The sequence below is a fragment of the Strongylocentrotus purpuratus genome, unplaced genomic scaffold (assembly GCF_000002235.5).
Source record: "Strongylocentrotus purpuratus isolate Spur 01 unplaced genomic scaffold, Spur_5.0 spur5_scaffold_3, whole genome shotgun sequence".
Lineage (NCBI taxonomy): Eukaryota > Metazoa > Echinodermata > Echinoidea > Camarodonta > Strongylocentrotidae > Strongylocentrotus > Strongylocentrotus purpuratus.
The window spans coordinates 30,631,233-30,658,213 of record NW_022145609.1 but is presented as its reverse complement, the minus strand read 5'-3'; the positions used below and the strand labels follow the sequence as shown (position 1 = coordinate 30,658,213).

Here is a 26,981-nt window from a genome sequence, read left to right as displayed (position 1 = left end):
GAGACTGCATGAGGGCATGTGCCCCCCAACCCCCCCCCCCCCCCCCCCCCCCCCCCCCCCCCCCCTCCACGCCTCCTATATATCACATCACTGCTCACCATGCTGTCTTTAATATGTGAAATATATAGATTGAGCGTTTCTCAAAATGTAAAAATTGTCTTTGTCAGACGACGATCGAGCTTTGTGAGGAAATTGAATAAAGTTAGTTTGGGAGCGGGGTGGGGGGGGGGCTGAATTTCACCTGCGTGAGCCCTTATTGTGTATTTGCCAACTTCACCAAGATAGTGAGAAACCGCAATTGTATTTATTTGCCCGGGCACAAAAAGTTTGCATTGACATTGGCAGCACTATAGCTGCACCGGTTCTTGGTATAATATCCAGACCGTCATAGGTGTAGAGAAATATACGAGGAAGTCATATTGAGTCTCCGAATAGTCCGTTTTGTTATTCGCTGTAATAACAGCCACGATTTGTGGATCCACACTCGGCGTTGCTCTTCACACATTCGACACGCGATTCCTCTGTGACTGTAAGAGTTAAAACTATTGTTGGAAGAAGAGACGTTATTGCTGGATCTATCCAATGCGTTCAATTACCGTAAGCTGAATGAGGCCTATTTCTCTATCCTAACTGGTGAGTTTCCCGTAGTTTGTGTTATATTGTGTGTTGTAAAACTTGCTCAACCGTACATTGATGTAGCCGTGGTATATTACAGTTGAGAATATCTTGAATGGCTTCCAATCTTTATGCGGAGAAGTTAACTGGACCATTGATGTCAATAATTGTATAGTTCCTAAACCGTGTTGATACATGATATCTTCCGATCTTATATATAAACATCGTATGTATGTATGTATATCGCCAGTATGGTAGTGTTGTCTGTACATAATTGGCCTTTCTGAAACTTACAAAGTTTACCACATGCACCACACACCAGCAATAATACCCGCCAACCTGAAATTATCTTCATTCGCAGAGAGTACGTTGAACTATATATTGCTTCTATACGGAAGGAGCGTTAGTTTCAATTCAGAGGTCTGTATTACAAACTTGAAAGGGAAAATACGTTTGCCCATAATATCAAATGAAATACCACTGCAGTCAACATGCAGGCCGTCGTTTATCAACTTTTCATGTTGAAATCATAAAAATTACGTACTGGGTTAGGGCTTTAATATTGCCTCAGATTTAGCTCATGCTGCGGCAATCTTAATTATAAACTTTTAGGTCAGTCAGGAATTACAAGCCGATAGCCTGTCTGATTATCAAGATATTTATGATTAGAATGATTGAAATCTTTTTTTTTAAATCGTTTTCCTAACGGTTTTTTATAACATTACAGTCTATTGGGAAAAATGAGTATGGTAAAACCAGTCACTTAAAGATTTTTACCTTTTTGTAGGCACTTCATGATCAATTTGGAGCGCGTTTTGTTTCGGGCTTCAATATTACTCCATATCACAGACACTAATAACACGTAGGGTCATGCATCTCAGATTTAAAACGATGCCTTTAAACATCTTATCAGAGATCTGTATATCACATATGGACAATTCTATCGTCCATAATCTGAACTAATAATATACCAATTGCCAGTTATAAGCACTGCACCCTTTCCAACCTATTATACCCAAATCATACATATTGTGCACGAGGGCAAAGAATCCATAATAGGATGAATAGGAACATTAGATTCACATGACCGAATTGACGGTATGAAGTCATTCTGGAAGACCTTTCCTTGGTGAGTAGTCAAAATATTATGTTTTCGTTTTTCAACTTCGGGTGTCGAATTTTCAAAGTGTTGCTTCGATTCTTTTCTACATGAAATATTAATTGTTCAGAGAAAGGTTTTTTAAGGGGGCGGGGGTGTACAACCCTAACATATATTTTTTTTTATGATACCCATCCTCTAATGTTTGTTTTTTATGCGATATACTCTAATTGCTAGGCTACTATTCTCAAAATTATGACTCCTACAGCTTAAACACCCCTGATATCTCTAAACATTCTTGTTAGAAAGTTGAATACTTTTCAAGGACCACTGTTAGGATGTCATAATTATTTGCGACAGTTAGGTCTTAATCACTAGCATTATGATTTGATACATTTAAAACCACAGTCTATGAAAGAGGAAGAAAAAGGACAGACAAAGCGGAGGCGACCTCACTAATTTTGATAAGAGTATAAATAAATAGATTGTGTCACAGCATTGAACATGGTCACAGCGTATACTGATAAAAGCTTCACAAGGATGAAACTTTGAAAGATTTCACTTTTTGGAGTTTAATCTACATTGTATGGCTTCTTGTATTGTATTGGTTCTAAATAGAAATGAAATGCAAGGTAAAACATATATTTGGGAGAATCCGATATATAGTGTACTTTAATTCTGTTGCTATTACTGTGGGAATGCCATGCATAGATTAAACGAATCATGGGCTACTGGTGACCAACTGGTAAATGAATTGACAGAAATATATGAGAACATATTTATTTTCCATTTCATAGGAGATGCGACAAATATGTGATATGAAATTGAATGTCCCCGAACCGATTTCTGAAAGGAATGTACTTAATCAATATTATTTCTAGATTGATTTTTTAGAACTCGTTCTGCAGTATCAAAATTGAGAGCTTAGAAGTTTATTCAAAACGGGTCCACGAGCTATATAAACACTTCGTTATCCTCATCCTAAATGTCCATTTTGTACTCGAAGCACAATCCCCGAGTTGACAAGCTTTATAAGAAAAAGCTTCATGAAAAGCATTGGAAATCCCCAAACAGACCGAACGAAGCTAATTTTTCCCCGCGCGCTTTAACGGTTTTCTGAAATCATTGTTCTTGTTGTGAATAGCCGTACTTCTAGAGTTACACTAGACTAGACATTTTTGTGAATATCAAAGCAACTTAATGTTGATTCAAAGTTCGGGCCGATACAGACAAACTGCAGGGGCAGGCTCAGGATTTTCTTAGGGAGGGAGAGAAGGGGCGGAAGGATTGAAGTGAGATGAAAATCTCTGAATATTACACATATGAAAAGGGCAAGAGGTGGAATGGGGTCCTATATCGTTTTCTCTTCACTCCCTCCCCACCCCCCTCCCCCTCCCTCACACTATTTCTCTCTTCTCTCTCTCTCTCTCTCTCTCTCGCTCTCTCTTTCTCTCGTCTCCCTCGTCTCTCTCGTCTCTCTTGAATGCCAAATACAAAAAAAAATGATGTGTTTGTATGGAAATTTCGAGTTCAATGGAAGGTGTCTCCGCCATCAGTAAAGTGTCCCTGAAATCAGGGAATTCAGACGACATACAATGCCATATAGGATTTTACGCCGTCGGTAAATAATACCCCTTTTGTTAACCGAGGGATAGAATGCCGGGATTGTCAGACGTTACTTACCTTTACATTTTTAAAGAAGTAATCTACTGTGATTTCTGTTTTGCTTATTATATTTAGTATTTACTTTTGCTCTTCCCTCCAATATTTAATTATTTACTTAAGGATAATAAGGTCCTACATCTTGTTTGTGCCCCTAAATATCACATTTTGCTACTATTGAAATTAATTTATCATTATTTCATAACCGATATTATTATTATTGTTATCATCATTATTATTATTGTTATCATTATTATTATAATTAAACTTATTACTATTTTTATTATCATTATTATCACTACTACTACTCAGTGGCGTACGCAGGATTTTTTTAATGAGGGTGTTTGAAAATTTGGAAATCGCGCCGAGCGATATTTCGCTCAGTGGGTTAGGATTATTCATTTTTTCACATCCATTTTCACCCCACCCCACCCCCCCCCCCCCCTGCGTACGCGCCTGCTAATACTACTACTACTACTACTACTACTACTACTACTACTTCTACTATTACTACTAGCATTATTACTACTGTTGTTATTATCATCATCACCATCAAAATCAAGTTATTAATGTTATCATTCATCATCATCACCATTGTCATCAATAAAAACTTTTCACAATACATGGGAAATGGGTAAGCGAAAGTCGTCCACTTAAGCCCCAACTGGGAGCTTTTAGGTTATTTAGTAGCTCATCAAATTCCCTCAAATTCCCCGCTGATAGACCAAAGAAACCTGCCACTTCCTAAACTTCCGTGCTTGTCTCCCTAACGGATTTCCTTATACTAATTGTCAAAACATCCTATCTTTGTTTGCATCCTATCAGTGAACATGACTGATCAAAATTTGAGGCAATTTGAGAATTAAGCTGTGGAATCCTTCAATATTTTTTTTCTTTTACACGTCCTGATGATAACAATATACTTGGTACTTGGTTGGGTAATCCCTTTGGCAGCTCACTCAGGAAGCTATACTGGGATGGTAGGTGAGGCAAGTAACTACAAGGAGTGTCATGAATTGCTGGAATGGTGTGTGAACAAAGCACTTGTTAATTTACAGTAAAATATGCTAAGTCCAGTGAAATAACGCAGTTTTACGTCAGACATTAACACAGTCATACGTCTGACGTGAACGCCTCGCATATAACATAAAGTCAGAGCTTCGCTGACCTTCCAACTTTCATAAGTTTGCCTTCTAGCCGTTCCGCCAATTAAAGAATAAAATCATCTAAATGTTTGCAATTTTAGATGAGAGTGAAGATGGCTGGCAACATAATAATCCGCTTCTCACGAGGCGTTAATGTCTGACGTATGACTGCATTAATGTCTGACGTAAGACTGCGCTAATGTCTGAAGTAAGACTACATTAATGCCTGACGTATGACTGCGTTAATGGCTGCCGTGACACTGCGTCATCAGCTGGCATCGTTTTTGACGAGTCGTGTCATGTGAACGTGACATAGCACAAAGTATAAAGCTAATCTTGAGCTCTGGTATGTGAATCGTATGTCGACAGAACATGGCTATAATTAATTCTGGATTGTTAATCCTGCAGTAGATTGATTATTTTAACCAGTAAAACAAAACTTGCTGCAAATCATCTTCAATAAAGACCACAACTCTCATTTGCCCATAGTGACCTGTATTAAGCACATGGTATCGGGGCTACTAGTACCTTGATTACATTATCTTTCTACGCTCATTACTCAGCCCCTATACATTTTCTACCAAAATCGTTTGGCACATGCCATTTATTTGTAATCTTGAACATTCAGTGTTGATGGTTTCTGTGAGAATTTATTTTCTATCACTACTAGAACTCAAGCTTAATCTTTAAGTGAATATAAAATGAACAGTCTGTAGTAAACATAATATGTTGTGTTGCTTGTAAGTGTCGGCTTGCATGGTGATGTAGATATACAGTAGGCTTGCGGGTGCACCATGTGAGAGAGAGAGAGAGAGGATTGAGGAGTCCTGAAAAAAAGATAACAAACAGACCTTTTCAGGACTACACACCCCCAAGAAAGATTACCGAGTCAGAGTCCTTTTTAGGACGTCTCAATCCTCTCTCTCTCTCTCACATGGTGCACCCGCAAGCCTACTGTGTAAATATATAGTGTTGTCCGTAAAGTGCCATATACTATAGATCGGAGTGGAATCTTATCTTTAAATCATTGGAAATAAGGCCTCGTATGCAGTGGGCATAAGATGCAAAATATCTACCTTTGATGTGTCTTCTTGACTGGATCACATTCTCGAATCGGTCATTCTACTCAGTCAGAAAATAATAATAAAATAGGAAACAAAAAGTATTGTACGTGGTACACGTAATGCCCTCAGACCCTTGATGATCCATTTTTTTTTACATGATGACATGCGATAGTAGTCTTTTAGAAAGCCTTTTAGGCTTGATAACGGCTTGTAGAATATTAGAAAATTAGTTGAATTCATAACCATTATAAGATATTGACGAAAAGTATTCAGTAACATCTTTCTTCAGATTGTAATGAGGAATGTTTATTCATTATTTGCGTCTCTGTTTTCCTTTTCCATAGGTATATTGCTGTCAATCCAAGTCTTGGGTGATCCTTAAGCAAGCCAGCTAGATAGCACACGTCATGTCCCAAGAGTCGGCACTTAAGGAAGAGACAACGGCTTCGTACACCCTTCCAAATCATCTCGGCATGGAAGATACCTTATACGGACAGTGCAGAAGGATGGATGACGCCAAACCCATTGCAATAATTGATCCGATGACGGTGCAGAAAGTACATGATAGCATCGAAGAACGAGGATGTCAAACAGAACAGGTGGTAGATGAACAGTTGAAAGAGTACTCGAGGCCTCCTAGCAGTGGTATTGAAGTAGGATGTCAGACAGAAAGACGTGTTTCGTCTTCATCTCGGCGTAGGTCCGAAGGCACTTCCGCCACCAGGCGCAAAACTAGTAGCTCCTGTATCAAGCATAATCCCGATGCCAAAGATTTCTTCTGTTCTGACTGCAGGACGTACGTCTGTTACTATTGCGTCATCAATAAGCATGTGGAGCACACTACAATCAATGCTCGCGATCAGGAGGTCACCCAAGACGAAGAGATTACCAAGTTGGTGACGAAGGCAAACAAAACGAAAGACTGGATGATATCTTTTGGGAAATTCATCGAGGAACGCCAAACATCGACGGCGGAAGTGGCTCGAGACTCTATTGCGAAGGTCGATGAGGACTTCAAGGAAAAGGTACAAATCTTAGAACAAGAAAGGGATTCGCGTGTCAGGTTTTATGAGCAGAGGGAACAAGCAATCAATGAACTACTCGAGGGTAGAAAGACTGACAATGATGCACAGATCAATATCATTGACACTGTGCTGGAATCGGTTCAGAAAGCGGTAGGTGTTCGGTTATCTCATGCTGAATTAACGGCGCACGGAATATGCTGCAAACAGTTTCAGGAAATGCTTGAGAACTGTAAGATCGGTGAGTCCGAGGAAAGTAAAGTACAGAAAGATACGGCAGTGCCGCGATTCAAGAGAAAGTCTATAAGGGGCTTAACAGAACTGGACCTTGTAGAAAGTGATGAGCCATGGATTGTCATGCATGATGTGCCCCTGATCAAGGCCAGTATGAAAACCATGGCAACCATGCAAGATGGAAGGATGGCAGTGGGTTTCCGAAAAGGAGGTGTTGCCATTTGCACTCCTGATGGTCACCAGCAGATGACCAACCTCAATGGCGTTACAATCCAGGACATGGCTGTCATGACCGAAAGTCGTTTCGCCATACTTGACAAGAAAAACCACCTGACCACCTACATGCTCATGGAGTTGAAACTGGAGAAACTGGACGTGAAGCCGTTCAAGACATTAAGCAAGGAGAAAGGAGGCGATGGCTCGGTCACAGTCAATGGCTACGATCACATATTCGTAGGGTACACCAAGGCAATGAAGATCCAGGAGTTCTTACCTGAAGGTGGGAAGGCTCTTCGAGAGCTGGAATGCACCAACCATCTCCCCATCCAACTCTTCCATCTCAAAGTCGACAAGCTGATGGTGGTCAAAGGAAGGACCGACTTCATCTTAACCCTCGATATGACCGATGACACCGGTCGACCAAAGAAATCTATCAGCAAGGAAGGAGACGTGTGTGCTTACCCTGCAGTGTGTCTTGATCAAACACTCATCGTAGCCTGGGTGAGCAACAAAGACGGCTACGTCACCATAGATCGCTACACGCGGGAATTGACGCACATCGAGACGCTCATCTCGGAGTATAAGTTGCCGAAACAGGAGACTAACTACACTTTCCCTGATCATCTTCAGCAGTTCTTGTCCGGGGAGATCGCATTCTGCTCTCAAGACAGACTCTATATTTTTGCACACAACACCTATGCGACGTGAACTAGCGTAACCTTTCTATGAAGTTTAATCAAGTAGATAATAGAGAGATACTCATTTAATTGCTTTTAATCTACTCTGATGCACACGATGCGGCACGATGCAGCATTTGCTGACGTTATATTGCGTCAGCGACTTGAGAATCTTACTTAAGTGAATGCCAAATGAACAATGCAAGCATTGCATTGAATTACTGGTTATGGACTAATAATCTTTATAAGTTTAAAGGTAATACAAAGTTTTGGAATGGGGTCATGAACTTGGTTCAAATGAACATATTGGAAGCATATGCGATCGTACAATATTTAATGATCGTTGTCGCGGTTGAAATCGAGTCTAAAGTGAAGAAATTGTGAACAATAAACTCTTTATGTTGTAAAAGTCCTGGTAAAGGTCCCTTCAAGATTGATATTACTTTAGCTTTAAAACAATGTTTCTTGACTAAAATTGACCAATTTTCTATTTCCGTTTGCAAATTATATAACCGCATATTTCGAGATTTTCATGGTCGCAGCTACCATTGTATGGCCGTAGGCGCTTTTAGAAATTTATCGGGAGCACCGATAAATTGATATTTTAATTTCTCGAAATCCTTAGCATTTTAGAGCCTAATCTTGTCAAAGTTGCTCATTTTAACACTAGGTTTTTACAATGTTAATGCAAATTTCAAATTTCATAATCCAATTCTGTTGAAATATACCCCCATATTTTGTATTTCCTTTAATGGGCTTCATGTGGCATTCAAAATGACACCACGTGTGTTACGGGCATTGGTCTTCCTGTTTAGACCATGACACACTTGCGTTATGCATCGTTACACTATCCTTTTCTTTTTAAGAATGTTTAGAAATTGTCAACATGCATGGATAAAGGTGGAACTTTAATTGTACATGTAGTATGCTTAGATAGAATGGTCATCAGCAAGTTATATATACTATATATTACTACTAGAACAGTCAGGAAATGAATCATGTATGAAAATTTCGAATCGGCGACGATGTAGAAAAGGATAAACATGTGAATGGCATGGGCCCCGTTTTATAAAGAGTTGCGATTAATTCGAATCAATAGTACTACTAACTACACAGTTGCGATTAAATTTAAGTTGTGATTGATTTCAATCAACCGCAACTCTTTATAATAGTTACAGAGCCCAGGACGACAAGAAAAACACAAAAACACTAACTGAATAAAATAAGAGAGGAAAAGTGGAGTCGTTAGAAATTCCGTATCGGAAGTTATAAGTGCAAGCAGGGCGGGCTAAAGATACACTGAGACCACTTTGAACACAGAAGCAAGAGACAATTTGGGATTATTTTCCAGTTTAGTATATGTTGATGAAATAACATTTCTATGAATGATTCAAAATTTCTCTCGATGCTCACTTGCAAGATTGAGAAACAAGAAATTGCATGCCTCTGACCGAAACAAAAAAATAATTCGAAATACTTTGAGTAGTATAGACTCCTAAGGTGAAATGTATCAAAAATATATCTTGAAAATAGTGAAGTCTTTCGATTTATAGATATTTGTAAATAGCAACGAAAACAGACATACTAAAGCTTTTCATCTTGCCCTCATCGGATTAGACGCAAAGAATAAACATAAACCCGAAGTCAGAAATAATAAGAACATTTGTAAATACGGTACTGTGATGGAATACATGTTTTTTTTTTTATAGGTTGAAGTATATTAAAAGCGTCTCAACAAATTTCATAAACAAATACCAATGTTTCTGCATTCCAAATTTCAATCTTTGAAGGAAAGTGTGTTCTTCTTTCTTTCATTGTAAACAGTCAGCTTGTGTAATAATGCTTCTACGTTTCCTCTTTTCCTTTGTCAATTTTTTCTCTGATCCTGTACGCTGATACAAGTCGAGGCCGAATTCATATGTAATATATTATATTATATGTATATATAATGGATTTGACACATTGTAGATAAGCTGAAGTTTACGTATTTTGTTTGTGAGAAGTGGGGACTGTACAGTAATCTGTCTCATCTTGTTTTACTTTGTTTCGTTTTTAATATTAGGCCTAAAATAAAAACTTGTTGTATTGCCCTTTGCGACCGACCCAAGAATCTGAAAATCTACGGTCGGCATTTTAATTTTTTTACCGTTTTTTAGATTTATTTTTATCAATGAATACAACAATATGTATTTTGTTGCTTAAGTGGGATATAAATGCAAAAAATCAAATTATTCCAGAATTCTCACTCGTGCAAACCATGGATAATTATGAGGTAAAAAAGATATCAAAGAAATGATGACGCTGAAACACATGTACTGTAGCATTAAAAATTGAGAAATATCAGTCACTGGCAAAAGAAGGCGGGGAAAAAAAAAGAAAAAAAAAACATTCAAATTTGAAAAATATCGGCCCAAAGAGGACAACATAAAAAAAAAGTTTAAAAAAAAAGGGCAATACAACAAGTTTTTATTTTAGGCCTTATAGGCGCTGGCGTGGCGTAGACATACATGTTAAACATGGTGGGCGGGGGCCGGGGGGTGAGATACAAAAGCACTTCCAAACTTCTGGAGCTGTGGTAGGATTAAGGTCTTCTCCCTCAAGTTTCTTGGATTACCGTTTTTAGCGGATGAACGAGATGGAGCATGGCCCCTTGGCCCTATTCATAGGCGCTGGAAGTGGGGGGGGGGGGGCAGAGGGGCCGGAACGTTTACTTTGAAAAAATTGGAGTGTTCAAAGCAGGCCTCGCGCCTGAACAGCAGAGCATGGTTTAGGGTTAGGGTTAGGGTTAGGGTTAGGGTTAGGGTTAGGGTTAGGGTTAGGGTTAGGGTTAGGGGGCATTTTTGCCCCCCCCCTCCCCCCCCCCCCAAAAAAAAAAAAAAAAAAAAAAAAAAACGCCCCCCCCCCCCCTTTAAAAAAAAAAAAAAGTAAAAGAGTATAGATGGTTTGTATTTTAATAAAATAGTAATGATATAAACCTGAATTAAAATTCAATTCAAAGAAAAGGAAAGTTGACAGGAATAACATTTCCTAAACATTGCGCATCCCACCTATATTTATCAATGGAGGTTTTTATAATAGCGATACGCGCATATCGTGGACATATTGCGAGAGAATGGGAAAGCGTGTGTTTTTTGTTATAGGGTTAGAAGACATGAGCCCCTGAACACTGGTGTACTGATGGGCGGGGGGGGGGGGGTATTTCTTATTCGATACCAGTGATTTACAAATGTTGCTAAAATGACATGATTTTCCGGTATTTTTTCTCTATTTTTTTGTAAGTCATACTTTTTTGCGTTTGTTGGAAAATTAGAAATCCCAAATTTACAGTCGGGCGAAAAATATGCTTTTAAAATTTAGAAGCCTTTATGTCATGGTCTGTAAAACGACTGGGCTCGGGGGCTCGAGTCCCCCCCCCCCCCTCACTTTTTGAAAGAGCATGTTACAGAGAAAAAGAAAGAAAGAGAGAGAGTAAAAAAATAAGTGACCTGCCAATGTCACAAATGAGGTATCAAAATAATATGCTCATCTGATTGTAATTAAATGCCTAAAACCCCAGAGCTTAAGGGGGCTCCGCTCCCGGACCCCACCAAGGGCCCTAAGGCGGTCCCCTGGAAGTTCATTTGACCGTAATTAAATGCCTGCAACCACAGAGCTTAATGGGGCTCTGCCCTCGGACCCCAGGAAGAGCCATAAGGCGGTCCCCTGGATGCTCATCTGACCGTAATTAAATACCTAAAACCCCTGAGCAACCGGGGGCTCTGCCCCTTGGACCCCACCAAGGGTCCTAAGGCGGGCCCCTGGATGCTCATCTGACCGTAGTCAAACACTAAAACCTCTGAGCTTCCGGGGCTCTGCCCCCTGGACCACATCAATGGCTTAAAGAGGGCCCCTGGATGCTCATCTGACCGTATTTTAATGCCTAAAAACCCTGAGCTTACGGGGGCTCAGCCCCTTGACCCCCTGCCGAGGCTCCGGCCCTGGACCCCACGGCAATTTACGTTCTACCTGATCGTTAATACTCCACTTTGAAAAACTTTCCGCGGGGCCTGCATGTAACGTGTAAGAGTGGTGGTGATGCAGATTTTTCTTCTGCCCCCTCCCCTTCCAAACGTTTTTGCTCATTACGTCACTGCCCCCTTGAAGGTGAGTCCCCCTGGAAGGTTTGCCCCCCCCCCCCCCATCCCAAAATGCTTCCGGCGCGCCTGGCCCTACTTGGCTATGTTGAAGAGCAAGTACCCCCCCCCCCCCCTCCATCTCTCTCTCTCTCTCTCTCTCGCAACAAAATATTATTTCATTTGGAAGAAACATACCGTAATCATAGTCAAAGAGACAAAATGATCTAACGGTGGACGTTTAGTTACTCTCCTATTTAACGATTACTATACCTGACGTTGGTAACGCTCTTTGCATGTGATGCAAAAATGCACCGTATTAAGACATTGCAAGGTTGTATATTATTGCATATCCCCAATTCATATCGGCCTAAGAGGTTTAGAAATTGGTGCAAAATCTGACATGCGATATCAAAATCGTCCAAAAGAGAGGCTATGGGGGTTTGAGAGATAACCCCCCCCCCCCACACACACACACACACACACCATCCGCCTGAATAAGCCTAATGCAATAATGATGATGATGATGATGATAATAACATTATCTTAGAGTAGATATAGCATCGAAGGAATTACATTGGAATGATAAAGTACTTCCATGGTACCAACCTACTCCTTTAAAGGTGCTCCCCCACTCTTCCCGACAAATAAATGAAATATCCAATATTTTTGAAATCGTTATCTCAAATTTGGGCTTTGAGATGGTTTTTTTTGCATCTATTAAAAAAAATTGTTTAGTGCATTGCCATAATAAAATTTTAAAAATTTCTACCAAAATCTTTTTGGTAGCCCGCTTCGCGTCCTCACTAAATTTAGAACATGTAACTTGGATAGATAAATCATCCACTGGTGTCTTTTTGTTTGTTTGTTGGTTTCTTTTTAATGGATAGGGAGTTCATGGCAGTAAATAATAATGAAAATGCGTTATTACATTAATCACTGTATACAAAATTGGCTATTGGAAATATAACACATGCATATTTTAAACATCTTACCCATGTAAAACTCGTAAAACAAACTTTAAATTGTAAAATTTATCATGAGAAACAGTGTAACATATCGTTACTTTGCTATGTGCTACTCTACTTATTTTAATTCTTTTAGAAGAGGTGAACTGACGATATTATAGTAATAGTGAAAAAGAACCAACAAATTCAGACAAAATGGTGAATACAAATTTATGTTTATATAGTAAAGTACGTATAAGATTTTCATGAAAGATTACAAGTTGCTCTTACTTTTTGCAACCGTATCGAAAGCGGACGGTCCCCTGAGAAGACTTTGTGATCAAAATAAGAAGCGATCAAAATGTTAGATTATTTTTCTTTAATAGTCAGAATTTATTCGCCCAAAACGCGAACAGAAAACTCTTAATCTGTAGAAATAGAAGAAAAACGTCATTAGGAGTAATTATAGGGTTTTTTCATTTATTTTTGTATTATGATGACAAAAACAGTGAGGTTGGTTTGTGGCTGAAACTTGGAACCGAAAGCCAAAGAGGGCGCATTTTACTTGAGTTTGCAAAGAGATTCGATCATATACATACACAAGAGGACTAGAGGGGCAGCTAAATTGTAACCTTTGGCATTCCATAGGTTTTACATTGGATGCATTATGGGAGTTTCGTCCAATATGAAGGACGATATTGGAGGGCAATGTTTATTCATAAGCAATTTGTCGTCTCCATAGGCTAAGACATGAAAAATGGGAGTAGTGTGCACTTTTGACCCTCCAAAATCTCCCCATGGCTGGAAGCAGGATTCAGAAGCAGAGAGCAAAATAGCAACAACAAAAAAATGAATGAGGGGCGATATAGGTATATAATATGTGGCGTAACTGATATCCCTAGCCTGTCCGATATACCCAGATTTGGTTTGAGCGGGGGTGTACGGCTGAAGCGTCTAAACCCAAACCCATTTTTAAGGGTCATTCAACTGAGTGTCAGAAAATGGTACCCATTATTAGGGACTTCCATTCAAAACGCAACCCATGTTTAGGGTTTTGGCTTTAAAAGTTAAAAGTTGTGTCTATAAGGGACACTCTAATAGATATCCAGGGGGGGGGGGGGGTCCTTCCATTTGGTGGGTAAAATCTCAGATATCACCCGAAGATCATCAATAATTATTGCACACCAAAGTCGCGGACTAAAATCTAAAAATAAATCATGATTATGAACTCATCCTCGTTCAAGAAGTTTTATAGATTAAAACTGCATCGCTGCTGCGACGGGTTTAGTGAAATCCTCTGACTCTACTCTTCGTAACTGCGATGAGTAGCCTAGAGTTCGAACGATGGGTTAGGCGATTAATCGCTAGGCAATATTAGTGAAATCATCCCCTGGGGGGAGTAGGAAGTTGGATTAGGGTTTTATTGGGGGTTGATTTTTTTTCCTTCATCCCCCCCCCCCCCTGGGATTTAACCAGGGTGATTTTTCTCTTTTTTAATTTCCAATGTTTGAATGTCCATGTAGACAATTTGTGTTTACATGTGGGGGGGGGGGGGAGGGTCTTTATTCTGAAAACTTCCTACTCACCCTGGATATTTAATGGCTCGACCCTTCAGTTAGTTTCCTGCTGTTTTCAGAAAGTTGTACCCGGAAGTTGATGTGGCATAGGCTAAGCAACTTTTTCTTTAATTTCACGCAAATCTGGCTCGCTACGCTCGCTCGTATTTTAAGTTGATAAAATTATGTTTCTTAATTATTAAAGATCTTTTCAGTCTTTCATGATTAGATTGTGCCTAAAACCCCATCAGGATTGTTTTTTTCCGCTTTATGAGATGAAATTTTTTGGCACTGCAACCTCACAAAATCTCAAAAATTGTCTGGCTTCGCTCGCTCGCAAATAAATATTCATACCATCACACCCAACTGCAAAGTACATGATGCTCAAACAGTATCTTGGACATAAAGAGAAAAAACAAATATTGAACTCATCCCTGGGGAGGATTTCACTAACGCGCGCAATGCATCGCTAACCCTGCGCAAGGGCTTGAACCCATCGCAACCTCACCGAACCCATCGCACATGGACGATGAGTTGCTTTTGGATTTCACTAAGCGCCTGCGACGGGTTAACCCGTCGCTATTAAACTTATCGCAGCTTAGCGGATGCTCAAAGCATGCTCAAAGGGTGCTCGCAGAGCTGCGATGTGTTCAAAAACGTAACTTCCTGTCTCAAGGTCAAATACTGGCGCGAAAAATTTTATAAGTTTTTGTACACCGGTACGGTGTATGGAGGATTTCGGTTGTTTTGCAAGGTATTTTAATCATGGCTCGCCTTCTTTACATAAATAACGCGAGAGCACTTAATAGAGAGCGTGTTTTTAGGGATAGGACTAATCCATTGGATACATTAAACGATAAAAAGATGCACAAATATTATATGTTTACGCGACAGGGTGTGATGAGAGTTATTGACTTGTTGGAGGAGAGAATTGCGCCGTTGACTCAGAGGAGTCATTCTATTGATGCGAGGTTGCAGATTTTCGTTGCTTTAAACTTTTACGCAACCTCAGATTTTTATTCCAGTGTACTGAAAGATCATGGTGTTTCAATTTCAACTGTTTGTAGAATAATTAATCGTGTGACAAAGGTGCTTGCTAGTTTGAAAGAACAGGTAGTAACATGGAGGCAAGCAAATGGAATTTTTGGAGTTGAGTGGCTTCCCGATGGTCGTCGGAGTCATCGACTGTACTCATGTATGGCTTGACGGCAGTCCACTAAAGACAACCGAGTATGCGTACGTCAATAGAAAGGGGTGGCATAGCATCAATGTGCAATTTGTCACTTACAACATAATCAACGTCAGTGCATGCTGGCCGGGGTCTGTCCATGACTGCAGAGTATTGGAGAATTCCTATATGTTGGGCAGGATTTCCAGCGTGAAGAATTGGAGGGAGTTCTCCTCAGTGACTCGGGCTACCCCCAACGATCATGGCTCATGACCCCTTTCCGCAACCCCCAAACACATGCTGAACGTACCTACAATAGGTGAATCTATGTTACTAAATTGAATTAGGCCTAAATCATATACTTTAACCGTTGGAATAAAAAAAAAATACATACATACCGTAGACCCTATTACCCTCTGGACAATCACCAGGACCCCCCCCCCCCCCCCGTCAAGCTACTTTGCTTATTTCTGTAGCCCTCCTGCATCTAATTTACTTAATAATGCATTCAATATATATATTTTTAATTTCGTTTATTATCTGTATAAAATTATACACTTAAAATATCAAACCATATTATGTTAATGAAAATGTATGATGAAAAAAAGAAAAGAAAAAAAGATGCAGAAACCAATAAATCAAATCAAATCAAGTCAAGGAAACCACACCGCCACCCCTTGAAAATCACCACAAAGTCAAATTCCCCTCGCTGAAAAATTACCCATCCCCTCCCAAAATCTATCCCCCCCCCCCCCCCGGACAACCCTAGCTCCCTTGGAAGCCTACCCTGATAATCCCTTCAAAAAAGTACCAAATTACCATCCACCATGTATTTCATTGTTTTGGTACCATGATAACCATTTTAAAAAGGCATGGTTACCATGGTACTTTTTTAAGGGATTATTTCGTTTTGATAAAAGCAGACGTTTTGTGGGGTAATTGTCCCCTTTTTTCATTTCATAGGGGGTAATTTTCCTCTGGGAGGGGGGGGGTAATTGTCCTTGGGAAGTGGTTTTCCTGGGTAGGGTTTTTTTTTTCTTTTTCATAGGGGGTAATTGTCCTTGGGAAGTGATTTTCCAGGGTAGGGTTTTTTTTCTTCATTTGATAGGGGGTCATTGTCCTTGGGAAGTGGTTTTACTGGTGGGAGGGGGGGGGGGTAATTTTATAGGGGGTAATTGTCACGCTGGTAATTGGCGGGGGGGGGGAGTTGTCAGGGGTCGCTTGTCCTACAGCCATATATTATACATGTTTGTAGGTCTATGTTCGTGTATAAGATTATTTTTGATTTATACAATGTGATTCATATTACATGTATATGACCCTTGGCCTGCTTAATTATTACCACTGCTATACTGCAGTGTTATGTAGTACATCTTCTTCATTAAAAAAATAGATGAATGTAGTTGCATTGCCTTCCTCCATCAACGACTTGTTTTGATTGATGTAATATGTTACAATGTAGAGTTTTCTGAAAAATTATGGCATAGTAAATTCAAATGGAAGAGATCCTGCAGTGCTGCCACATAAATATCAACAATCTATTTAAAAAATATTATGTCAATTATGGAAAATTATTTGATAGTGTATCCGATATCATACGAATATAATTATTGGTTATTTTTTCATTTTTTGCAATACAGGGCTCACATGAGAGGACGAGTAGTTGTTGAACAGACTAATGGACAGATCAAGAAGAAATTCCCTTGTCTGAGAAGAGGCCTAAGAGTAAAACCAAAGAAGGCATGCCAGATCATCATTGCGTGCACCGTGTTGTACCGGTTATCAAAGGACTGGAAAGAACCCTATCTTGGACGAGACCATGAGCTTCCTGATGTTGGTGTTGATGACTTTGATGGTCCTGTCAACAATGAGGGAATAGGGACTTTTAGATTCGCATGAAGACAATGGGGATTGCTACGATCGACGTCCTTGTAATGCACTGCCTTGAATGGACGCCACACGTATCAGTCCACGCACATCTAAAAGTCCCTATTGCAGCACGAGCTCAACTAGTGGCCAGATGCTTTACTTGAAATCTGCTATATCCAGAGACATTGCTTTTCTATTTTTAAAGTACTTAGAAATGCATTGCTTATTGAGGATGGTATATGACCCAGAGTCTACGTATTGAACATATCCATGTCTTATTTTGATTTACTTGAACATTGAAGGTGGCAATGGGATTTGTATGTAAACTATTTGTCTTTTATATACTGTAAATATTATCTTCAAAGGTTCAATGAAAAAAAGGTAATACATGTTTGTATAATGAATATGAACATGTTATGAAGATATAATGTTAAACCATATTAAACTTGAAAATAAGAGATTTTAAGTTTTAAGATTTAAGTATTATTCCAAATTAAGGAGATACTAAACACACAATAAAATGGGTTCAAAATGTTGAACATTCTTTATTTATATATATTTGCAGATTTCTTTCGTAATATACACTTTGAGCATGTGATATATTAATGCCTGTAGCAGGACAGGACATTATAATGTCTACTGATCAGCATGCATTCGGGTTAGGATATCTGCAGCTGTAGATTGGGGAGTGGCAGTCAATATCTGCAGGCACCCATGAATTCCTTGAAGGGTAGTGAGAATCTCTTCAAGTACCTCCACCTTCGATTCTCGTTTGCTGCCATAGTTTTGTTGAGGGAAAGTAAATTGACCTCATCTGTCTCTTTTTTCGCAGCTTTTTTCCCCTTCTTCCTCTTTCTCTTTCCTTCCTGCTGAGATTCCTGAGACTAAAATTAAGATATAAGATAAACAAGATTAATAACGGTATTAATAAATTATAGATTTTCTGTTGGAAAATTGAAGAAATTGAAGAAGCAAGATTTAAGTGTACATAAGGGGAGGTAAAAAACAATTGTTCTATGTAAATAAAGGACATATGAAAGTGCACTGCGGCTCAGTGTTATGAATGTGGCCTCGTTTCCAGTAATGATGACTGCCTCTTGTTTCAAGTTACATGAACACTTTGCTACTAATGTGTCACTTTGTTTTTTTGATAATCTATAAATGTAAGTAATATCTTAACCTGTAGACACGATCATTTAAGTTCCAAATTGTTATCCAAAATATGTATCTGACTATAGATTCGAGATGTACCTCCTTTTCTCATTCTTCATTTTGACTTGGTGCTAGCCATGAAGACTTGAATACCAGCTATACTGATTTACTTGTATATATCGGATTTTACTAGCATGTATATATTTTCTGTGAAAGTAAGTATGAACTTGAAATTTACACCTTTTTTTTTTTTACATCTTCGGTTTCCGTGTCCATTCTTGTGGCAGGCCTCTGTAAGAACAAACATACTGTGATTGAACATTTCAAAAATCAAAGTTTAAAGTTTTATTTCATTTCATGTTATACAGCCTGAACAGATTATGTATCAGAGTCATTGGCATCTATTGATGTAGATGTATTCAATTTAAAGGTATTACAAAGTTTTGGTATGGGGTCATTAATTTGGTTCAAATGAACATTGGAAGCATATGCGATTTTACAATATTCAATGATCGTTGTCGCCGTTGAAATCAAGTCTAAAGTAAATAATAAACTCTTTATGTTGTATAGCGCCCTCTCAAGAGTGATATTACTTTAGCTTTTAAACAATGTTTCTTGACTACAATCGACCGATTTGCTATTTCCGTTTGGAAATTATATACTAGAACAGCATATTCTGAGATTGTCATGGTCACAGCCACCATGGAATGACCTTAGGCGCTATTTAAAAAAAATTATAATTTACCGGGAGCACCAGTAAATTTTGATTATTCAATTTGCTCGAAAGCAGAAGTGTTTTAGGGGCTAACATTGTCAGTGTTTATAATTCATCCACAGGGGCATCCATATACACTGTTGGTCATAATGGTGGAATAATTATTTTTACCCCAGTTTAGGGAAGGATTTTAAAAAATTATTTATTTCTAATAGATCTAGATAATGGCATACATTCTCAGATTTTATTGAATATTGATTTGCGAGTGTTTCTTTTGCGTGACTGCTAAATCATATGTGTGCTACTATGCTAATCAGCTAGGGAACCTACGTCCTTAAATCATAATTAACAGTAATGAGGATTAATGCCTCACATAAGGGCACTTATATAGCTGATCGACACGATTTTTATCCTGGGGCCTCACAGTAACGAGGCCATTGCTTAGCCCCTGAATCATGACTGTACGCAGTGTTTGCTAGGGAACGCGGCCGCCCCCACAAATCCCCCAAAACGAAGAAAATGCAATAAATTGTCAAAAATTCTTTGCAATTCCTCCCCGCCCCCAACAGGAAAAATTTCTCTGTGTGGCCATGCCTTGAACCATAATGCATGGCCCTACATTTTTCAACATGAGAAAATCAGAAGCAATATCATCAAACATAGACTCATTGCAATATTTAGAATTTTAAGGAGGAAACAGCACCATGTAGCCTATAAAAGGAAAACCAATGCCTTCTCGCTGATCTTTAACCAAAATACTGTTTCGGATTTAATCTGTTTAATAATTACCCTAATAATTGACACAAAATTGAATATTTCTTTTCGTAGTCAGAATTACACCAAGTCCATGAACACCACCAAACGGAAAGTTGCTTTGACTCATAGGTATTTGAAGGCAGAGTTGAAGCTATCGTCAACTTTATATTCCATCATTACGTGCGCGCGTACGTACTGTACGCGTGCATCAAAATTCGCTGCTTGCGCATGCGCTGTATGCTAACGCTATCGCTATATCAATCGATCGACGCGTATCAATATCGACATTAACCATTTTGAATTTGTTGTTGATGATCCCACCAGGTACTCTAACTTTTGATATTGTTGTTCTTAAAATCTGCCGAAAAATGTCTGAGGATCCAAGTGTTATAAAGCTGAGGGCAGCACTGTTGAAGAGAGGACCTGCTTCAATTAAGGGCCTTGGAAGGTGAGTAAATCTAGACCCCTCTAGACCTCTAGATCTAGACCAGTTTTTAAACAACCTGCGAGCTTTCGGACATCGTCAGATACTCGCTTGAGCTGAGCATGTTGAGCCTAGACCTTGACTTGAGACTGAGAGACCACACCCTCTAAATCGTGGTATGGTCGGCCGTCGGGGGAGGGAGCTAGCTCTGCTAGCTGCCTAAGCCTGGCATGCCATAGCTAGGGCCGGTTGCTGGACGGGCTGACTAGATCTATGTTTATACCCATATCGTTCGTTAGCCTCTGATTTGGGTAGGGTCGGCTCTCTCTTTAATTTAGAGACAGATCGAACAGCCCTACTAGATCTAAGTTAGCTAGATCTAGGCCCTAGGTCTATATTAGACCAAATTTTCCGTCTCTTGCGTTCGTTAGCCTCTTAGTCTTAATTGGGTCGGCTCTCTCTTTAGAGACGGAAGCCGACTAGCAGCCTTTTCACACACAGCTAAAATTCATCGTATCTAGTGATGATTAGAATCATCGTAAAATTTTAAACATGTTTAGATCTAGATCTATATAGAATCTAGACAAAATTTCCCAGTGTGAACATCGTTTAGACTATACGATGTTGGGATAGATACGAAGTCGCGATCCATACGCCCCTAAAAGCAGGCTGCAGATACGAAGTTCGTATCTAGAGAGCTTGACATTTTGTGTGTGAAAGGAAATTCTTGTTTAAACGTGTTTAAACTGGATGGAGCGTGCGCTTTGATTGACATGACATGACCTTCAATGCGCAATGGCACTACTGCGCATTTAACGAGCAGTAGTTAATCACGAAACAATTAACGATCGCACCGAAATTTCTGTGTGTGAAAGGCTCGTGATTAGTTTAAACACGTTCGAAACACGTTTATACTACATGTAGTCATGTTTATAGAATTTTAGCTGTGTGTGAAAAGGCTGTAGGCCGACCTATACGCATTCCCTTGCTAACACCATGGCCATTTATGGCCATATTTTTATGCCCCGAAAATCCCCCCAAATGTCATTTTACCTTGTGCATGTTGTAAATTAGGCCTAGGCTATAATAAATCGGTTCCACTTACCAACTTGACTGAAATAATCCATTTAATGGTCCCTTTTTAGGAAATTATGGGTCAAAATCGAAATCCATGTTGAAAATCTTGCAAGACGTGGATTTCGATTTTGACTGATTTTGATTTTGAGTATCCGACTGCAATGGTAGGATACATGCAGTGAGAAACTTTTGAGCTTGCGATACTCAAAAAATCTGACTCTAAATCTGATAAATACTTGAAATAGGGTCTAAAGTTACAGCTCATTTTATGGTACCCATATTCCTTACATGCACGCGTAAGAATTTTTCAGATTCAGGTAGTGGGACCGATGATTACATCGCTAAAATGTGGTATTTAAAGGTAAAGACCAGTAATGGTCATGCGATTGCATTGTGAAAGAAACGTTGTGGAATCGATCAGAAAAGGTTGATCATCTAGCATCTAGCATCTGCAAGGTTCTGGAATCATCAAAATGATAAGAAATTTGGCCCATTCTTCGTAAAGTTACAAGCACTATACACAGAAAGATGTATATGGGACTACCCTATCTCTCTCACCAGACCATGAGAGAAATAAATTTACCAAATATATGAATTAGTAGGCGGTTTCCCGGCAAATTTTTTATCATCATGTATTAGTCAAAACATATTCTTTCACATGATTGGTAATGAGAGCTTCCATTTCATTTTTTGAAATTGGGGCGTTGCCAATACTGGTCTTTACCTTTAAGGATACATTTTTCTATTGCAAATGTGGTTTGCCAGTGACTCTGGCATGTTATTGTATGTGTGTGATATGCTAATAGCAATGTATTTTAAAGGGATTTTACCATGTTACCATGTTAAAAATCTTGCAGCCGTACTTTAAACTCTCGCTGCGCATGACGTCATCTAAATCTCATCCCTTCTAGGCAAAATGATTATGAAATAATGAAGGAAAAACTGTGCACGAGCTACGAGTTCGTAATGACGTGCACAATTTTTCCTTCATTTTTTATTGCAAACAAAGTAGACCTAGACCCCTATAGTAATATCGAAAATAATATCGCTAGTGACATTCGTTTGTCTTGCAATGTATGGTCAACAAGGGATCTAAAAGATCATTACTTTTTTGTGTGCCGCTGCTAAGGCTGTGCACAACAGTGTAATGAGGTACCCGAGTACACTCCCAGGCTTACAAGCGAATACTCAAATATTCGGACGCCATGTTTTTTTTTAATTTTTAATTTTTTTAAATTTTTTTCTTTTTTTTAAATTTTAAATTTTTTTTTGCCACCACCATACCTCTGGTGCAATAGCCCAGTATCGCCGAAAACACATGCAATTTAACTTCGAGTTGCAGTTGAAGGCGCCGATTTAATAATAATAATAACAGTGAACAATGCTGTTTTAAAAACAAAAGATGGCAGAATAATCTATTGTCCTCCGAGTCCAAACAGAAATCTGGACATAAATTTTGGTCCCATTTTCTGAGTGGTGAGTGTGACAGTGCTTGAGTTGGGAAACATTTGTACAGACGGTACCATGCCAGCGGCCGCTGCTCTCTCTGGCACGGGTAAGGGTCGGCCTGGACAATTTTTTTTTTTTTTTTTTTTTTTGCGGCCGAATATTCGGGTACGAGAAATCGTACCCGAGTAGTTGTCAAACGTGCGGGTACTCGTGCATTTGACTACCCGTCGCAGCCTTATCCGCTGCAACACTTCGTCAGGTGATAAAATGTGTTGTAAGCAAGCGTGTTTTATACTCCACGGGTGGACGGGCAGTCAAATAATTTGATCAATAACGGACAAGGTCTATTTGCCGAAGCACACGGGTCACGAGAACAATAGCGTGCTCAACCAATCAAGTATAGTAATGTTGCTATGAGTGAGGCTGTGTCCATTTCCGATATTTCGGCAGCAGTCGAGTTTAGCGGTATATTTACTGTTACTCTGGTAAAGACCACAGTGTCATGACATGAACCTAGACATAGAGACAAACTTTTTATTTATTTAAAAAAAAGCATCCATCAAACTCTAGGGTAATGTAATTCAATTAATTGCATAAATTGAAAGGCAAATATCACTTTTTACTTAGAATTTTGATGACATCTTCTCTCAAAGGGAAGATTTTGTGACTCTTGTCGGTGAGTTCATAATTTTCAGAACGAGTGAAAAATTGCTAACCTTTTTCAATATCTATATAAGTAATACGCTAAGACTCCGCGGGGGGCGCGACGTCTCGGCGAGCCTTTGTTTTCTATTGTTTTTTAATGAGATCGCCGACCGAAGTTGGTGCGGCTATCTCCTCCTGAACCCTCCCCTCCGGGTACCCGTGCCCGGTGCCATCGTCCGCGGGAGAGTCTACTCTGTGGAATTAGCTATACTCCGCCCGAGGTCCCCCTCCGTGTCGACGTCCAGGGCGAAAACAGACGCGATATGCATAATGCAGGATATGCGTGACGACAGAGATACCTCATGGATATTCAACATTACATCCGTAGACACACGACCGATGACTATCCACTCACATTAAGTTGCGTATTAAATGCTCTATGCAAAGGGCGGGATTACCGAGAGTAAAGCATCTTTCTATAGGATGTGCTTTGTTGTAGCTAGGATGTGCTTTGCATGTAGTAGCTGCACAAGAGATACACGGGGCTTCCCGTCGACGTCCAAACTTAGAGACCTATTTCCATCATGATTGCCGCGATTTTTATATAGTTTTCGTGAATGAAGGTATGAAATCAAAGCTTATTTTGTGATTATTACGGCCATGTATACTCAATTTTGATTATCATTTTCTAAAGGGAAGTTTTGACAAGAAAACCATTGGACTGACAATTCAGTCGCAAGCTAACTTCAGTCACCACACATCACAGTGCAGTAACTCCAGGAATCTCCAACACCGGCACCGGGCACCGCAGGCGTCCGAGGCCTGCGGCGCCGGTGTTCGAGCTTCATGGAGTTACGCTGGAGTGTTATGTGTGTGAGTACAGCTGAGCTGAGCTCGAGTCGAAGAGATTTGACACTTTGAAATTGTTATCTGTTGGTTTGCATCATTATTGCCGCGATTTCAATATAGTTTCGTGAATAGATTTACGAAACCTGAGCTTAGAATTAGTAAAAGTATTACTAATGTCTACGTTTTTAAACGACTGTCTGATTTTCTTGTGAAAATTTTACTTTGAAAAATAATTATCGAAATTTATGGTCAGAAATAATCACAATCTAGGGTCTATTATGTTACAGTTCTTGCATCAAATCAATGCATGAAAACTTAGTTATTGAACTAGAAAAATGTTGTTTTTTTAAATAGACAATTATGAAGAAGGAAACCTGAAACCCTGAGTTGAGTGTATATTTGTTTCAAGGGGCCATAAACCCCCAAAAGCTCGGGGGTTACGTTCTTCAAAGTTGGGGGGGGGGGGGGAGAGATCAGATCGCAGCGAGTTGAGTGTATATACAATATAGGCGTGGGGTCCACGGGTTTCAAGGGGCCATAAACCCCCGAAAGCTCGGGGGTTTTAGGCGTTTAATTAGGGTCAGATGAGCATATTTTTAATACTTTATTTGTGACACTTGCGGGTCACTAATTGGCGTGGGGTCAATACGTAGAGTTGCGTAGTGTTGCTACCAACTACGCTGGCCTACGTTACTATATGCTGAGGGACAGAAAGGGGTACGCAAGATGAACGAAAACAAGTCAACATGTTTAATTTTTTTCGCGTACTTTCAGCGTAGAAACTTGACGCAGAAAGTACGCCTTTTTACGCAACACTATGCTACCCTACACCAGATCGTCAAAGCAGTAAAAGCTTTCCACACAGTAAGCAACCATATAAGCAAACCTGTACTCCAGCCTACGCATAACCTACGCAGGGACTATTTTCCCATTAATACGCAGCCTAATTTCTGCGTAGTCGGTACGCCACACTACAGAACTCTACGCAATTCCAGTGGCTTGAAGAATAAATACCGGTACAGTTGGATCGTTTTTTTTTTTTTTTATATATAAGGCCAAATTTAAAAAAAAACATGTTTAGCGTCCTGTTTTTTCTGAAAAATGGGAAGGAGGAGGCCCTTTTTTTTTTTTTTTTTTTTTTTTCTTTCAAAATGGCTACTCCGTACATTTTCCCTGACATTCAGGCTATTTTTCAAGATGGCAGCCGACAATTTTTTTCTTTTCTTTTTTAAGATCAGAAATACATTTTAGCAGTGCTTTTCATGTTTTTTTTCTCTCAAAAAAAAAAAAAAATTCAAAAAAAAAAAAAAAATAGGAGAGGCGGCCCCCAGAAAGGAAGCGGGTGGGGACGCTGTTTTTTTTCTATCAAAAAATGAAGGAAAAAAAAAAAATGAAAAAAATGAAAAAAAAAAGAAAAAAAAAAAAAAAAAAAAAAATAGGAGGCGGCCCCCAAAAAGGAAGCGGGCGGGGAAGCTGTTTAAAAAAAATAAAAAAAATATAGGAGGTGGCCCCCAAAAAGGAAGCGGGCGGGGACGCTAAACATGTATATTTTTTTAATGGCCTGAATGGCAAATAAAGTTCTCGGTGGTTTTAATTTAGACAGTCTCTATATATCTATTTACACCCCCCGCCCCCCTCTAGAATCCCGCGGATTTCCGCGGGTCCTGCTAGTTTCAGTATATTTTGACTAGGTAATTTTTGGTTCTTCTGTAGATTGGTAGTAGACAGATTTTTGAAATCTTACTGCTTTTTTTTTGAGATACCGATATACATGTATACACGTATATAACATTCCTAAAATTTCATAAAATGTGTGCAAACTTTGATAAACCCAAATGTATCATAAATTCAAGAAATGTTGTAAATCATTCCTGATCCAGATCTTTCCGGATCATGGATGATGACGGCAGCAAATCTCTTAACCTAGAAGAATTCTTGGAGGGCATGCAGGACTTTAACGTGGATATATCTACGGAGACTGCTAAAGAAGTCTTCCTTGCGTTTGACACGGACGGTAGCGGGACACTGAACTTTGATGAGTTTCTCGTCAATGTCAGAGTGAGTATTGGATTCACCCCTCCCGGTGAAATTTGTTTACCTGTGGTCTAAAGTCCAAACCATGGAGATCTCTTCTTATATCTCCATGTCCAAACTAAGGGGAATATGGCACAGTACTATGGGAAAGGGGGGGGGGGGGGGAGGAGGACCATAACAGGTTTGCAAGTTGATATACAAAGTAATGTAATATTAGCACCTTCTGGTATCCCAGGGAGGTGTTCTTTAAAATGGTATTAGTGATATAATTATGTTAATTCTTATTATTCATAATAATAATAATGAGAAGAAAAAGAAGATGAGTAATGATAATGATCTTATTCCATTCTTGTTGACTACAAACATGATGTAACATCTCTGTGTTCTTCCAAAGGACTTTAAAATGTATAACCCTGCCATTAGCTCCAGCAACAGTAGCGCTGAGTGCATTCAAATAATAGATCCTACCTGATAAACACTCCACCTGGGTG

General features: G+C 39.3%; 1 protein-coding gene and 1 long non-coding RNA gene across 2 annotated transcripts; both read left to right on the top strand.

The window, feature by feature from the left end:
• Window positions 1–246: 246 nt before the first annotated feature.
• Window positions 247–9,489, top strand: LOC105438187. The gene is made up of 2 exons (XM_011665698.2): window positions 247–633; window positions 5,930–9,489. Exon 2 carries the CDS (start codon window positions 5,993–5,995, stop codon window positions 7,766–7,768), a length of 1,776 nt encoding a protein of 591 aa, XP_011664000.2. The 5' UTR covers window positions 247–633; window positions 5,930–5,992; the 3' UTR covers window positions 7,769–9,489.
• A 937-nt stretch (window positions 9,490–10,426) lies between these two features.
• LOC115928698 lies at window positions 10,427–19,490 on the top strand. Its single transcript, XR_004066187.1, has 3 exons — window positions 10,427–10,502; window positions 13,254–13,255; window positions 19,478–19,490. It is a non-coding gene; the product is annotated as an uncharacterized LOC115928698 (long non-coding RNA).
• Window positions 19,491–26,981: the final 7,491 nt, after the last annotated feature.